Raw genomic sequence first — 16,181 nt, forward strand, 5'->3', positions numbered from 1 at the left:
TAAGAAAGACCAAATAAAAATCAGTGCCTTTGAATTGTGGTGTTAGGGAAGAGTATTGAGGGGACCACGAACTAGTGAAAGGGACAAATCTGTCTTGGAGGAAGTGTAACCAGTGTTAGAGGAAGTGTTAGAAGTTAGGAAGGTGAAACTTTGTCTCATATAGTTTGGGCATGTTAACAGAAGGAGCCAGTCCTAAGGAAAAGCCATCATGTGAGGAAGAGTAGAGGAAAAGGGGGAAAGAGGAAGATCCTCAATGAGATGGACTGAGAGTGACTAACAACTGAACTTGAGCATGACGGTCATTGTGAGAATGGCACAGGATAGGGCAAGGGTTGGATCTGTTGTTTTATAGGGTTGCTATGACTCATAATTGACTCAGTGACACCTAACAATACGAACACCACAATTTTAATTCTGATGTCCACCGAATCTTTCATTTTTCTCTAAAGAAAGTATGCAGAATTTTTACTTTTAAGTAGAAGGCATTGTAACTTCTGGCTCTATTCTGAGCTGTGCTACAAACCTAAAGGCAGAAGGTTTGAATCCCAGCTGCTCTACTGAAGGAAAGTGAGCCGTCTCTTCCCAGGAGATTTAAGGCCTTTGTAAACCTGCTGGAGGGTCAGCTAGGAGTCAGTTCAGATTTGATAGCTTGTTTTTAAATTTAGTGTAGTTGTAGTGGAGCATTTCCAAATAGGGATGTATATTATTTTGTTGCTAATCACTTTTAGTTCTCCTTTTTATTAGTTTGGATGTGAGAAAGAGAAAAGTGGCACCTGGTATCTGGCCTAGAGAAAGTGTGATGTTCTCACTCTAATCTCCTTTTCTTCTTGACAAAATATATTCTAACATGCTGTTGTTGGTTGTTATGTGCTGTCGAGTCACACTGCATTGGGAAAGTCATCTGTCAGTAACCTCTCCAGAATACTGAAGAGCAACAACGTCAGGTTGGAGACTAAGGTGTGCCTGATCCAGACTATAGTCTTCGCAATTGTGTGTTATGCTTCAGAGATCTGGACAGTGACTAGCAATGATAGAAAGAGAATTGATGCCTTTGAGCTATGGTGCTGGAGAAGAGTGTTGAATATACCATGGACTGCTAAGAGAACAAATAGGTTTGTCCTGGAGAGGATGAAGCTGCCCTGCTCCTTGGAGTCAAGGATTCTGAAGCTTCATCTGACATACTTTGGGCATATTGCAAGGAGGGATCAGTTCTTGGAGAGGGATATCATGTCTGGGAGAGTGGAGGGACAGCACAGGATAGAAAGACCCTCAATGAAATAGATCAATTCAATGACTGAGGTGGTGAGAGTAAGTGTGTCGGAGACAGTTATGGTGGCACAGGATAAAGCCGGATTTAGGGCTACATACAATCACAAAACTACCTCTCACTTCTTGACACCATTCAGTTCAAAGCACTAATTCCTGAATCACTTAGTACAAACCTAAATTCTTTATATTTTTTTAACAGAAGTCTCACATTTCTCCATGGCCAGAATTGTCTCTCCTGAACATGAGCAGTAAACACAACTTACTCCACTGCAGACGTGTTCCTGGAGGATCTTTGACTGGAGTGCATCGGCAGGACAGGTATGTAACGCTCGAGGCTCTCATGTCTTTCTTTTCATCCCAAATGAGTTTCAGCAGATTGGACTTGCCAGATGAATTGGAGGTCTCTGGACCAGAGTCTCCCAGCATTTGGGCATGCTAGAATTTTAAAATACTGAAGTGTTTGGCCACACCTGCAGGCTGAGGGCTTGTGTGTCGTGAATCGGTTTAAGCTAGATCTTAGGATGGTCTCTCGTGTCTTGAGGAGGGACACATATGGAATGCTTGGGGCTCCTATGGCTTTCTTTTTGTCCCAAGTGGGTATCAGCAGATGGGACTTTCTAGATGAATGGAGGGGTCTCTGGCCCAGAGCCCTTGGGCCAAATGATAATTTATTTTGGATGAACACTCTTCAGAATGGTACAGTAGAGGTCTGTCTATTTGCTCTACTGAAATAATACAGGGTTGCGGTGATGATGGACAATTGGGCTATAGGTGTGTCTAACACCATAATTGGCTACCCATCATGGGCAGTGTTTGTTGGAGCTCCCAGATTCATTCAGGTTTGGAAGCAGGATTGGCATACACTTCCTAACTACATGCTTCTGTAAAGTCTATAAACTTGGAGGAATGATGATAGTTATAGAAAGGCTTCAGACCTTTGTTCATCTTCTGTTTATATATGTATCCTTCCCTCATGTATACTCAGTCTATATGGTGGACAAATCATTCAGGAAGTTATAGTCTATGAAGAAACATGTTGTTGCATCAGAATATGAGGAGATTTAAGAAGCAGCAGAATGCTCACAGATGGGTGTTTTGGGGTGGTGAGAGCCAGTGAGAATGCATGATTATGGAGGAATTTGGAATGACAGAGCTCATGAAGTTTGAACCATGCTTTGGTTCTTAACTTTTATAGGGCCCTTGGGCCTTGTTTTAATTATTTTTGGTCAAATATTCTTCAAGGTCTTATAGTCTTGGTCTGTCCACTTGCTGAACAGAGGTAACTCGTGGTTGCTGTGATGCTAAACACTGTGACACTGATGTGTCAAATGCGATAATGGTCACCCATGGTGAACAGTGTTTGGTAGAGCTCCCTGATTAAAGCAAGCTTGGAAGTGGGAGTGGCATCCACTTCTGAAAAAGTTTGCCTCCGGAAACCCTATGAACCTGGAGAAATGAAAGTTATACAAATGTTCAGGTCTTTTGTTCATAGGATGAAAGTTATACAAGTGTTCAGGTCTCTCGTTCATAGGGTCACTATGAGTCTCCTACAACAAGATGGCACTTAACAACAATGACAACATGCAGGTAGATATTATCATCTGTGTATTTACTTTTAAGATCATTAAAGGACTTTACAAACTACTCTAAAACTTGGGTATTGAGTGTGGCCAAGTTATAGATTGAGCTTTTCTGAATATGTAACTACCTACAGGTAAATCATAGGTGTGTTATGTCTGCATGTAAATTCTATGTGTAAATATAAGCATTAAACAGGAGTGTCATTTAATCAGTGGTGAGTATCAGATTACCTTACCCCTTCAAAATTATCCTCTAACTAAATATGGAGCAAACTATTCTGCTTTGAGTTTCAGAAAAATGGCAGGTTAGGAAGGCCCTGCCTGCAAATCAACCCCGACTTGATTTAGTGCTTTGGTTCAGATTCTTTTTGTCATGCTTGGACATCCTGGGTATCATTGTCACATATGAGGGTACAGACAGTTAAGGATGGCTAACTCACACACTGCACAGCTGGGGTCACCATGAGTTGGAATCCATTCAGTGACAATTCACAACAATTGTTATATAATGTTAGTCTAATTTCAGTGAGTGTGTATCCTACCATTGGCTTTTTAGGGGCATGCTTATTCTTCTGTCAGTCAGCACACCTAGCATCGAAACCATCCTTCCAGAAACTTCCATGAGTGGACAAAATTCTTTTTTATGACCTTGTGGAATGAATCTGCCATTCTATTCCCCAACTATATCGCCTTTCATATCCACGTCCTCTCTGTGACAGATTAGTTTGCTGGTTTCCTTGGTGTAAATTGGAGAATTGTTTGTCTACCAAAGTTTGCCTTAATTAGTATGGGGGTTTTTGTTGTGTACCATGGAGTCAGATCTGACTGGCACAGGAGGAGACTGCCCCTCTTTCTCCAGTGGAACATCTGCTGAATTCGAACCATGTGTCTTTGGGATTGCAGTGTGCAGCTTCTTGCCACTAGGCCACCAGAGCTCCCTTAATAGTGTGGGTTTTGATTGTTTATGTGTGCCTTTCAGTCCATTCTCACTCCTAGTGACTCTACCCAACAAGAATAGAACTGCCCCAGTGGGTTTCTTTGACTATGATCTTTTCAGAAGCAGATCACCTGGTTTTCCTAACATTGAGGGACATGCTCGTAGGGTGAGGCATTAACTCAAAAAACCTAAACTTTGGCCCAAATTTGGAAACCACTTGTAAGCTGATTCTTCACTGGGTTTCCAAGGCTGAAAATCTCATGGAAAGAGACTGCCCATCTTTCTCAGATAAACCGAGATTTTTCTCCTTTAGAATTCGTGGGTAGAGGTGGGGCCTTTGGATTAGCAGCACAGTGCCCTATGGGTTAGGACACCAGACCTCTCTATTCCATCAGAGCTCCTGAAGTTAATTATCAATAAGTTAATTGCTTATTTCTTAACCAACTTCAAATCCAGTCCAGGTCTGGGAAGACGGGGGACTTTGTTTTCTTCACGCATCCCTCCCAAGAGTTTATGAGAGCACTAATTACTGCATGCATAAATGAGTGGGTCAGTCCTTGAACTTGTTTTCACCCAGCTTTCCGGTACCTCCTGCAATCTGGACGATCAAGGACAGGGCGGGGTAGAGGAGGGCGGAACGCGGTGCTGGGACCTGAGGGGGTAGCTTCGCCTCCTCAGCCGCGTGGAGGAAAGAGGTGCCTCGAGCACAGGCGCGCACTGCACGTCGGCAGAACCTTCTGACCAGCGGCGAGGCCCAGCCGGGAGGAAATTGCAGCGTAGCCAGGACTGCAGGGCGGTGACTCTCGCCCTGCAGATCTGGGGAACCACCCGCCCGCTAAGTGACTGAAGGACGGACTGACTTGGTCCCCAGGCCCGCTCAGAGCAGCTGAGAGGCGGGCAGAGGAGCGGGGCTCCCGCACCGGGTGCACCCGGCCCTTCTCAGGCCGGAACCCTTTTAACGCGGGAGTGGCGGTGGGGGGTGACGGACGCAGGCGGGCGCAACAGCCCGGTAGAGCTACACTCCTCGCCCTCTTCACAGTTCACCGTGTGCTCTCGCCCTTTTATTGTTCTCAGTTGTTTAAAACATTATGCACATTTTCGCATTCTTTCTTTCCTACTTGGTAAAAACAGCCCAAAGTACAAAACGAAGTGAAAAAATAAAGGCGAGCACACTGCTTCTCACCAAGACTTGTTCCTGGGATCCTCTACCTTACAGGGAGATTTAGAGAGGGAAGCTGGTGCTGTTAGGTAGATTTTTGGCTCATGTGGAGCCCATGTGTGAACTGCCCCATAGAGTGTTCAAAGACTGACGATTTGGAAGGAGATGGCTGTTTCTTTTCAGGTGCCTCTAGATGGTTTTACCAGCCAGCCTTTGACTTAAGTAGTGCAATTTCAACTATATCCTCCAGAAACTATTGAAGGAAGTTAAATTGTGTTTATGGAGGTTAACGGAGATGGGTATTCTGTACAGGGAGAAGGGCTTTTTCCCATTTGAGGTATGAGCTGCATTATCTTCCAAGAAATACCAACAGAGATGAAAACCTAAAAGTGGCCATGGAGGTGAAGAAGATCAAAGACTACCTTCAATATGGATTGCAATTCAACATCAAGAAAACAAAACCCCTCACGACTGGACCAATAGACAACATCATGATGTTGTGGTTTTATACTGTCCAGTCTGAACCAACCCATAGCTGACTCTTTCAAAGAGGAGCTTACCCATATTTTCCCCTTGGAGCAACTAGTAGATTAGAACTGTGTGCCTTTGGGTTGGCAGTGCAGCTCCTTAACTCTAAGTCACCAAAGCTCCCTAACATCTTAATAGATGGAGAAAAAAAAATTGAATTTGTCAACGTCATTTTACTTGCTCTCACAATCAGCACCCATCACAGGAGCAGTCAAGAAAACATTGGGGAAATCTGCTGTCACAAAGCTTTCAAAAGTTCTAAAGAGCAAGAATGTCAATTTAAAGACATCCTGGACCCAGGACTTGGTATTTTCAATTGCTTCATATACATCTAAATGTTAGGCAATAAAGATGCCCCAAGAAGAGTGAAGGCATTTTAATTGTGGTGTTGGGGAAGAGTACTGAATAGACTATGAACTACCGAAAGAACTTAGGGAGAAGATTGTCAGAAACAGTAAGCTCTGTATGAATGGCATCACTTTGTTGCTACAGCTTGAGCAACCTTGTGGTTGGGACCTGTTCCCACTAGTTTCGAGAGAACACACGTCTCTGGGAGAAGAAAGGAATGAGGAAGGAGACTTTGTTGGTTATTCCCTCTTTCCCAAACCATCTCAGAATTTAAGTTAGCATGAGCTTCTAGTTTTCCTCTTACTTCTCTGACGGCTGTTTCTTGTCTAAGTTCGATGTCCACACCTTCAGAGTTCTACCCAAGCCCTCTTTAGCTACACCCTCTTCTTGGGTGACTTGACCCATCTCCCTGGCTTTAAGGTCCATTTACATGGCATTACTTTCGGATCTCCATCTTTACCTTTTCCCTCAAGCTCCAGACCCATTTACCATCTGCTTCTGGAACACACAAACTTAGTATCTGCATCTAGAATTCATCTCTTCTACTCTGTCTCTTGCCCTATTTTCCATTATTGCAATGATTGTGTGTTCAGGTGCACCAAGTTCTCTTCCCTACCCCTGCCAATGCTTCCCGTTCTGATCCCAATGAACCTCCTAGCCACAGCATCCCACCAGGAACCATCTAAATTAGTTTTCCAGTCTATGAGGAGCATTGAGTGATGTTTCCAAAATGGATTTGATTATTGCTGGCTTCAGATAAATGCCAAATTCTTTAGTGTGTTGTAGAATGAGTTTGATCTTTGCCTTTTCACCTACATTGACTCATATGACCGTGGTTCATAGGCTGAGGTTCAACCATCCCATTTTCTTTTAGTTTTCGGAATACTTATACTGTCTATGACCTCAGAACTTTTACCTCAGGTCTTTCTGATGGGCCCTCTTTCTCTTTTTCCTGAATGTTGCTGTCATCCTCCTTCCCTTATTCTCCTTTGAGTCTCTGTAGACCATCGCTTTCCAAAATTTCTCTGATGCCGAAGACATAACACTTTTTGGATTGTGCATACCTTTCTTCTCTCACTTAACTATAATTAGTTTGAAGGCAGGGATTGAGATAATTTCCTATTCTCCATTGGCATTGAGATCATTTCCTATTCGCCATATAGAAGATACTCAATAAATACTGAGTACTAAGTATTTGAAGAGTTAAAAGAAAGAATTGAACTAGTGTTTATTGAGTATATGCTATGCACCATACTTTATAGTGTTGTTGTTGTCGTTGTTTTGTGCTGTGCAGTCCACTATGAATCAGTGATCTATGAGCAACAAATCCTAACCTTGCCCTGTCCAGTGCCATCATCAGAATCTTTTCTCCATTTATCATGATGCTGTCTATGTTAAAGTGTAACCCATACTGAAGGCTGCAGTCTTTGATCTTCTTCAGTAATTGCTTCAAGTCTTCTTCACTTTTGCAGGCAAAGTTGTGTCATCTGAATAATACATCATTCAATCTGTATGCTCAGCAAATAATTTGAGAAGCTGAACTTTATGAAGAGGAATGTGTCATCAAGATTGGATGAAGACTCATCAACAACCTGCATTACAGAGATGACACAACCTTGCTTGCTAAAAGTGAAAAGGACTTGAAATGCTTGCTGTAGAAGATCAAAGATTATAGCTTACAATATAGCTTTCATTTCAAAATCAAGAAGACAAAAATCCTCACCAACTGGGCCAATAGGCAGCATCATGATAGAGAAAAGATTGAAGCTGTCAATGATTTAATCTTATTTGTCTCAAAAATCAACACCTTTGGTATTAGCAGTCAAAAAACCAAAAGATGTGTGGCACTGGGAAAGTTTGCTGTCAAGGACCTCTCCAAAATTCTTAGGAGCAATAATTTCAATTTAAAGACTAAGGTGTGCCTGATTCAGGCCATGGTTTTTTTCATGCATCTGAGAATTGAGCAATGCTTTGAGTTGTGATTTTGGAGAAGAGTACAGAAAATCCCATAGATTGCCCAAAGAACAAACAGACGTGGCTTTAAAAAAGTGCAGCCAAAGTGCTCCTTGGAGGCATGTATGGTAAAGCTTTGTCTTACATACTTTGGACACATTGCTAAGAGAGGCTATTCCTTGGAAAGGGACATCATGTGTGGAAAAATAGAGGGTCAGTCAAAGAGAGGAAGATCTTCAATGAGATAGACTGACACTGTGACCGCAGCAATGAATTTAAGTGTGTCAGGGGTAAAGGGGACAACATTAGACAAGGTTTGGATCTGTTCTTGATAGGGTTGCTATGAGCCATACTTGACTCAACAGCACCTTACAACAACAACATGTTAGTGAGATAAGATCAATGTGATTTGTCCCTTGAATTACAGCCTCATAAGAGGGAGTCACAAACGGACAAGAGAAAAGTGAGCAGAGAAGAGAGGGACCTCACTACCAACTATAAAAAAGAACAGAGTAAATCCTTTGGACCTGTGATCCCTAATCTGAAAACCTAGATCCAGAGGAAGATGCAAGATACATGGGCATCTCTGAGGAATGTTGGGCTCACAGAAGCTGAAAGGAGGCAAAGACCTGACAGCACTGACAGAAAGAGAAAGCCTTCTTCTGGAGCTAGTGCCCAGATTTTCAGCCTCCTAAACGGTTTCTTGAAACTGTCTGTTTCTTAAAACTATCCCCTTGTGGTATTTCTGTTACAGCAGCATTAGATAATTAAGAGGGAGTTCTGGTGGTCTGTAGGAAGTTGTACTACTAAGCTGAAGGTTGTTTCTTTCTGAAAATTTGAATCCCCCAGCTACTCTGTGGGGCATGGATAATTTCCTCTGATGTGATTTACAGCCTTGGGAAAGTTGATGGAGGGTCAGCTATGAGTTGGTTCTGATTCAAGTCAATGAGTTTGAGATAATTAAGACAGGGGTTCTAGTTAACTTTCATTTACTTCACTTGATAGAAATACCAACACTGTTTTTCTTAATTCTGAGAAAATGCAGTTCACAATGAAAAAAAAAAGAAGTGAATGCAGTTTTCTACAAATCCCAGCGAACTGACATTCTTATGCAGTGAGTAACATGTCAGAGTGCTAACCAAGAAGTTGGCAATTTGAATCCACTAGCTACTCTACAGGATGCACAGTCTCCTCCCGTAAAAATGTACAAAACCAGAAATGTAAAGGAGAGTCGTTAAGAGTAGAAATTGGCTCAATAGCAGTAGATTTAGTGGGCTAATACTCTTCTATTCCTTATCCATTGAACATCTGCATCTTTGGGTTTGCCCAGGCTTACGTGGTAAGGATCAAGGTTACCAGGAAGATGGAGAAAAGACCTTGCTTTCAGATCTCCAGGGCTCTCTCTCAATGTAGTTGCCACCAGCAGTATTTGCACCCCACATTTCACAAGAGAGTCATCCCTTTGCTCCAGCCAGCCTGGATCTGGACATTTTCTTAGGTGTCCCCAAAGTAATGCACATGATACATGAGTTCGTGTAATAGACTTTCTTGAAAGAGTAGGAACAGTAGTGCAGTTTTAAACCACAGCAAAAAGCAATTTTTATTTAGATTTAAGTCAGTCTCATCTTGTACAGCTTTTCTCCCTTTGGAAATCCCTCACTGACCTCATTTTTCCCCAGACTTGTGCCCCTGCTAGGCCGACTGCCACCCTCCTTCACCCTACTGTCTTTCCCTCTCAGAGGCAGAAGTAACCTTGATCAGGTGTGGTTTTCTTGAACAAATTCTTTTTTCTTCCTGTTCTTAGTGTGAATAAGTAAGTAAAGCCAAAGAACATAGATAAATGAAGAAGACAGAGTTCTCACCGTTGTACAGAGACAGGTCTGTACCCCCGGTACCCCCCCCCCACTAGGCTCACCCTGTGGGAGACACACACAACCCTCCTCAAGGCCCCACTGACTCCCCTTCCTGTTGCTCCAGTTTTCCCTCTTGCATCTCAAAAGCTGTTAGAGAAACTAACTCTTCTTATATGTGCAAGGCTGGGAGCCAAACTAAATAACAAGAAAAGAGAGAGACCTGGACAGAATAGAGCTAAGAAGCCATCCTAGGAGCCAGAAGGTTGATTTGGTGGCAAAAAAAACCCCAAAAAAACTCCAGGGATAGGCAGCCACACCAGAGGCACCAGGCTGTTTTCACACTTGATAACCTAAAGATTCTCATTATACAAAGCAAAACACAAAGACAATTTCCAGACCTAAATGTGCCCATCCTAAAGCATGGCTTCTGCCCTGAGCTTCTGTAGCTCATCACTACTGCTGGCATCTGTGGGGCATGGCTGGTACCTGGAACAAGAGACTTCTCTGCAGGAGGAGGAGTGATGGTACCAGAGGCTGCAGAGGCCGTAGATGATGGCCAGCACGCCAGCACCTAAGGCCAAGTGCCAGCAGAAGAAGATGGGAAGGAAGGCCATGTCCTCGGGGTTGTCTGACTGCCAGGGATGTCCAGTAGGAGGTGCATATATCACCACAGCGATCTGCAGCAACCAGTTGCTGAAGATCAGCTGGAGCCATGTCCTGAGCACCCAGAGTGATGGCTGATCAGGCACCCAGATCTCAACGGTGAGCACCAGTGCCATCAGGAAGGCAGGTAGCATAAGCAGAAGGTGCACTCTGATTTCTAGAGTGCTCTTGTTCTCCAAATGGGTTGCCATCAGCAACATCAGTGTGTAGAAGCTCAGGGCCTCAGCTGCCTGCTTCAGTTTTGTCATCTGCCATGAGCGACTCACAATGTCCACCACACCACTGATCATAAAGAATGCGTACATGGTGACATGTTGCCAGCAGTCCTTGAACATGAATGAGCGCTGAGGGTCTTCCCAGTCTATCATCTTCAGCCGATTTACCCCCAGAGGATAGTAGAACTCAGCCAATGTGGGAATTACAGTGCAGACCACCTTCATCAGCCCTTCCAGAGGCACTACCTGCCACCATTTCTGATCTTGCTTCTCTCTTGGAGGCTGAGGGAATCTGAGGAGCTTCTCTCCCCGTAGCAGAGCCAAGGATAGCAGCACCGATCTGTAGAGTGAGTAGGTGAGGAAGAATATCCCTATCATTACATGTCCTGGGAGGGTGCCCATGGCTTCGATGTGTGTGTGCTGGTGCCAGCAAGGTGGGGACCAGCCGGTGAGCAGCAGCCTCCAAGGCTGTCTTCACAATCAAGAACTGTTGGAACTGAACTGAGTGGAAAAGTGTCAGTCTACTCCACACTGGGCATGCCTCCCTCCTTGCCTTGCCCCCTGTTGAATACAATGAGTCACATTCCAGGATGAGGCTTGTCTAAAAATAAGCTGCTTCAGTCAACTCAGCACTGTTTCCTAATTAATCCTACTTAATTGCCCTAAGTGTGAGATTTGAGCCTCTGTACTGCCACTCCCATTGATGAGGTCGCTGCCTGCCTCCCACAGAGAGAGGATGCTAGGAAAATAAGATGTCCCAACACAGAGGGTTGGTAGGCTAACTCTCATATTAAATGTCTCTTAGTGCTAAACACATGAGATGAAGGGGGTTTGGGGTTTTTTCTCATTTCAATTTTCTCAACAACTCTACAATGTTGTTGTTATGTGCCATTGAGTTGCTTTCAACTCATAAAGACCCTATGTACAATAGCTCTGAAGCCTGTCCTGTCCTGAGCAAGTCTCTCTGCCTAGTCACTATGTTAATTCATCTCATCTGGGGTGTTCCTCTCCTACACTGTCCCTCTACCCTTCCAAAGCAAGATATCGTTCTCCAAGGACTGATCCCTCCTGGTTATGTGTCCAAGGTAGGTGAGATGGAGTTTCACAATCCTTACCTCCAACTTGGTTTCACCTTCTCCAAAGACAGACCTATTTGTTTTCTTTGGTTCATGGTATGTTCAAGTCTCCTCCAGCATGACAATTCAAGAGCATCTATTCTTCTTCTGCCATCCTTAATCATTTTCCAGCTCTTTGATGCATAACAAGTAATTGTGAAGACCATGGCCCAGGTCAGGTGCACTTCAGTCCCTAGACTGATATCATTGCTCTTTAGCACTTTAGAGAGATCCCTGACAGCAGACTCCCCCAGTACATTTCGTCTTTTGATTTCCTGACTGCTGGTGCCAATAGTATTGACTGTGGAGCTAAGCAAGCTGAAATTGTTAACAACCTCAATCTCTTCTCCATCCATCATAGTGCTGCCAACTGACCCAGTGGTGAGAATGATATGGTTAAACTAATCTTACAGGTAAAATTGAGGTCCAGAGGGGTGAAGGTACAGGTACTAGATAACGCATCTGGCAGCCACTACAACAAAACCAAGACATGGCTCCAGGTTCATCCATCTGCTTGTAAAATCCGAAGTTTGTGCACAGTGCGAGTGAACGTGGTACCAGTCACAGGGATAGGGGACAGTTCCTTTCTTTCTCTTTTTAAACTTCAGATCCTTGTTCTGTAAGTGAGGAAAAGTATTACTTCTTAGGTCACTAGTGAGGATTAAATAGGTATTGTGGAATGTCTGGCACATAGTAAAGATTCTGCAAATGGCAGGAATAACTAATAAGTTTACGATTATTTATTGCGAAATTTCCTTGCTAAACTCCTAGGGTCCTGAAGTAATCCAAGTGTTTCTATTAACGATACCAAATCAGGAACTCTGAAGATAACGAAAGTAAAAGTAACAACATGCTATGGAATGAACTGTGTCCCCAAAAAACATGTTGTATGTGCTAAGTTAAATATCCAGGGTTATAATCTGATTTTGGGGTGAGCTGTCTCTTTATACTGATGAGGACTATGGTTGGGTGTGCTGTTTTTAAACATGTTAAACGAGCAAGCAAAGAAGTAGAGCTGGGATAAAAGACATGCCAAGACACATGGAGAACTTCAGGGAACCAGAAAGCAGAAGCTGAAGAGACAAGGTGTCAGCGAAAGCAGACCTACCCCGAGAGCCAGTGCCCTGACTTCAGACTTCTGGCGAGATGGTGAAGGAGCTCTGGTGGCTGTGTGGGAAGGAGCTGCGCTGTCAACCCAAGGACGCCCAGCCCTTTGCATGCCTTGTGTTGGCAGCACGCCTCCTGACCACTGAAGGTCTACCAGCTGCTTCCGGAGAAAGGCGCGCAAGCTCCTTCTGTGTGAGTGACTACCTCTGAAAACCTTCGGGAGGGTCAGCCAAGAGTGGGTTCCGACAACAAAACTAAATGGTGAGAAAAACGTTTTTCTGTTTGATAAAGCAATCTGTTTGTGACATTTCTGTTAGAGACAAAGGAGATAACTATATCACTAACTGCAGTTTAAAACACAAAGTTTTTTAAAAAAACCCACAAAGTTTAGAATTTATTAATAAAAAGAAAACTTAAAAACAATATTTACTTACATATTAAAACTAGAGTTGAGAAAAACACATTTCAAAAGACAACAAAGCATAAAATTTTATCCCATGTGTTATAAAGCATTAAGCTCCTTATGACTTGAAGTTGTTGTTGTGAGAAGCCAAATAGACTCCACTTTATGTAGCGCTCACTCCATTTGAGTAATCAAAACCTGTGTATGGAAAATATCTGCCCTGAGCCCTACAGTTTTGTTTTGACTCATTTCCCAAAATAGTAGTTGCTATTTTTTATAAACCCAAGATTTAAACGTCGTTTTTGCGTTGTACCCTTGATAAAGTGAAGATGTAGACATTTTGATCTGTTCCCATCACTGTATCCTTAGAAATATGTCAGCAGCTGGATGCTGTAGCCTAGGCCAACGCAGTCCAGCGTCTCGGGGGTGGGGGGTGGGGGGTGGGGAGTAAGGGTACAAAAGCATCTAGCTGAAGCTAAGGGGAGGGAGAATCCTGCCATGTTGCTGGGACCACCCCCCTCTGCACAGCAAATAAAGGACCTCACTTGTAATCCTGCCCATGTTTCTCTTAATTCGTTGGGTACAACAGTTGTTTTAGGTGCCATCACATCGAGTACGACTCATAGCAAACCTGTGAATCAGATCAGAACCCTCCCCTGCAATGACTAAGGATCAACAGGAGAATTGGTGCCTTTGAATTGTGGTGCTGGAGCAGAGTATTGAACATACCATAGACCACGAAGGGAACAAACAGATCTTGCCTGGAGAAGGTGAAACCAGGTTGCTCCTTGGAAACAAGGATGTTGAAGATCCATGTCACATACCTGGAGCATGTCGTCAGGGGTGGCCAGCTTGATGGAAGAAGACATCATGCCTAGAAGGATGAAGAGTCAGTGCAAGAAAGGAAGGCCATGGATAGGATCGATTGACACAGCAACTGTGGCACCGATGTCAGGTATGTTGGAGATGGTGAGATTGGCTTAGGGTAGGGCAAGTCTCAGAGCTGTTGTTCATAGGGCCACTATGAACTGTAAACCACTTGACAGCATGTAACAACAGTTATCCGGTGCCATCCACATCAGATCTTGCCCATGAAAGCCCATTGTTACCATCTCTGGCAATCTCGTTGAGGGTCTTCCTCTCCTTCGCAGATCTAAAGAGCCCTTGCAAATATGAAAGTTGAAAAAGAAACACCTCAGTAGAAAAATAGGCAAAGGACATAAAGTGGTGATTCACACAGGAAAAATCCTTAAGTGCATAAATCTATATAAAACTCAGAGTATTAAATACCACTGCTAAACAAATGTCAACTACATTCCTAGCATTGGAGCAGACCTGAACCTTGCCCTGTGCTGCAGCGTCCTCACCTTCTCGGCCATGTTCAAGCTCATTATTGGATGATATAGTGTAGCATATTATATAGTCCCTGGGTCAGTCCATCTTATTGAACATCGTCTTCTCTTCTTCTGATCCTTTTCCTTTCCCAGCATGATGACTCTTTCTAAGGACTGGAGGAAGCGAGATGAACGTTTACCCTCTTTGCCTTGAAGGAGCACTCTGGTTGCATGTCTTCAAGACCCATTTGTTTGGATTTTGGCAGTTTGTGGAATATTCAGGACTCATTGCCAACACTTCAGTGCAAAGACATCAATTTTTAGCTTTCTTATTCATTGTCCAACTTTCAGATGCATGGGAAGCAATTGAAAATTGCTTGGTTTAGATACACCTTAGAGCTTAAACTGAAATCTTTTCTCCTTCAAACTTAGGACAGGTCCTTGACAGTAGATTTCACAAACACCATATATCTTTTGATTTCTTAACTGCTGCTACCATGATTATCGATTGCAGAAATGAAATAGTTGACAATTTCAATCTTGTTCCCCCCCACCCATCATGATGTTGCCTATTGGTCCAGTGGTGAGAGTTCTGTTTTCTTGATTTCAAAGTGTAACCCATATTGAAGGCTGCAGTCTTTGATCTTCTGCAATCAATGCTTCAGATTATCTTTGCTTCCTGCAAGCTAGCTTGTATAATCCATAACACAGGTTGTTGATGAGTCTTCCTCCAATCCCAATGCTACATACTTTTTCATATAATCCAGTTTCTTTATTTTCTCAGTATACAGATTGATTATGGAGATATGGAGAAAGAATACTATCTGAACACCTTTCTTGATTTTTAACTGTGCAGTGTTCCTTGTTCTGTTCAGACAACACTTTCTTGGATTCTTGGATTAGGCGTAGGTTCACATGAGCACAATTAAGTGAGTGTTCTGGTATTTTCATTCTTCTCAATGTTAGATATGATTTGTAATGATCCATACAGTCAAATGCCTTTGCATAGTAAGTAAGGCACAAACAAATATCTTTCTGGTATACTCTGCTTTCTGCCAAGACCCATCAGACATCAACAATGATATCCTGTACCATGGCCTCCTCTAAACCAATTTGAATTTCTGGCTGTTCCCTGTCAGTATACTGTTCTGGCTATTCAAAATTGGGAAAGGTGTGTGCCAGGGATGTGTCCTATCTCCATAACTTTTCAACCTGTATGCAGAGCAGATTATCCGAGAGGTTGGACTCTATGAGAAGTATGGCGTCAGGATTGGTGGAAGATCTATTAACAATCTGCATTATGCAGATGACCTCATGCACTTACTGCAGAGGGTCAAGGACTGCAGCCTTCAGTACGGACTGAGGCTCAATTTCAAGAAGACAAAGATTCTCACCACTGGCCCAATTGACAGCATCAGGAAGGATGGCGAAGAGATTGAGATTGTTCACAGCTTCAGTTTGCTCAGCTCCACGGTCAACACCAGCAGCTAGAAAACCAAAAGCGTATTGCGATGGGAAAGTCTGATGTTAGGGACCTCTCTAAAGTACTCAAGAGCAATGGTGTCTCTCTGGAGACTAAGGTGCGTCTGGTACAGGCCATGGTCTTTGCAATTACTTGTTATGAATCAGTGAGTTGGACAATGACTAGGGAGGATAGAAGGAGAATTGATGCCTTTGAGCTGTGGTGCTGGAGAAGAGTATTGAATGTACCATGGAC

General features: G+C 43.3%; 1 protein-coding gene across 1 annotated transcript; it reads right to left on the bottom strand.

The window, feature by feature from the left end:
• Positions 1–10,040: 10,040 nt before the first annotated feature.
• LOC102877079 (transmembrane epididymal protein 1-like) lies at positions 10,041–10,907 on the bottom strand. Its single transcript, XM_006884163.1, has one exon. The coding sequence runs from the start codon at positions 10,905–10,907 to the stop codon at positions 10,041–10,043; it is 867 nt and encodes a 288-aa protein (XP_006884225.1).
• Between the last annotated feature and the right edge of the window lie 5,274 nt (positions 10,908–16,181).

This window comes from Elephantulus edwardii, unplaced genomic scaffold (genome assembly GCF_000299155.1).
Source record: "Elephantulus edwardii isolate Elephantulus edwardi_28Jun2011 unplaced genomic scaffold, EleEdw1.0 scaffold00031, whole genome shotgun sequence".
In the NCBI taxonomy this organism is placed as follows: Eukaryota; Metazoa; Chordata; class Mammalia; order Macroscelidea; family Macroscelididae; genus Elephantulus; species Elephantulus edwardii.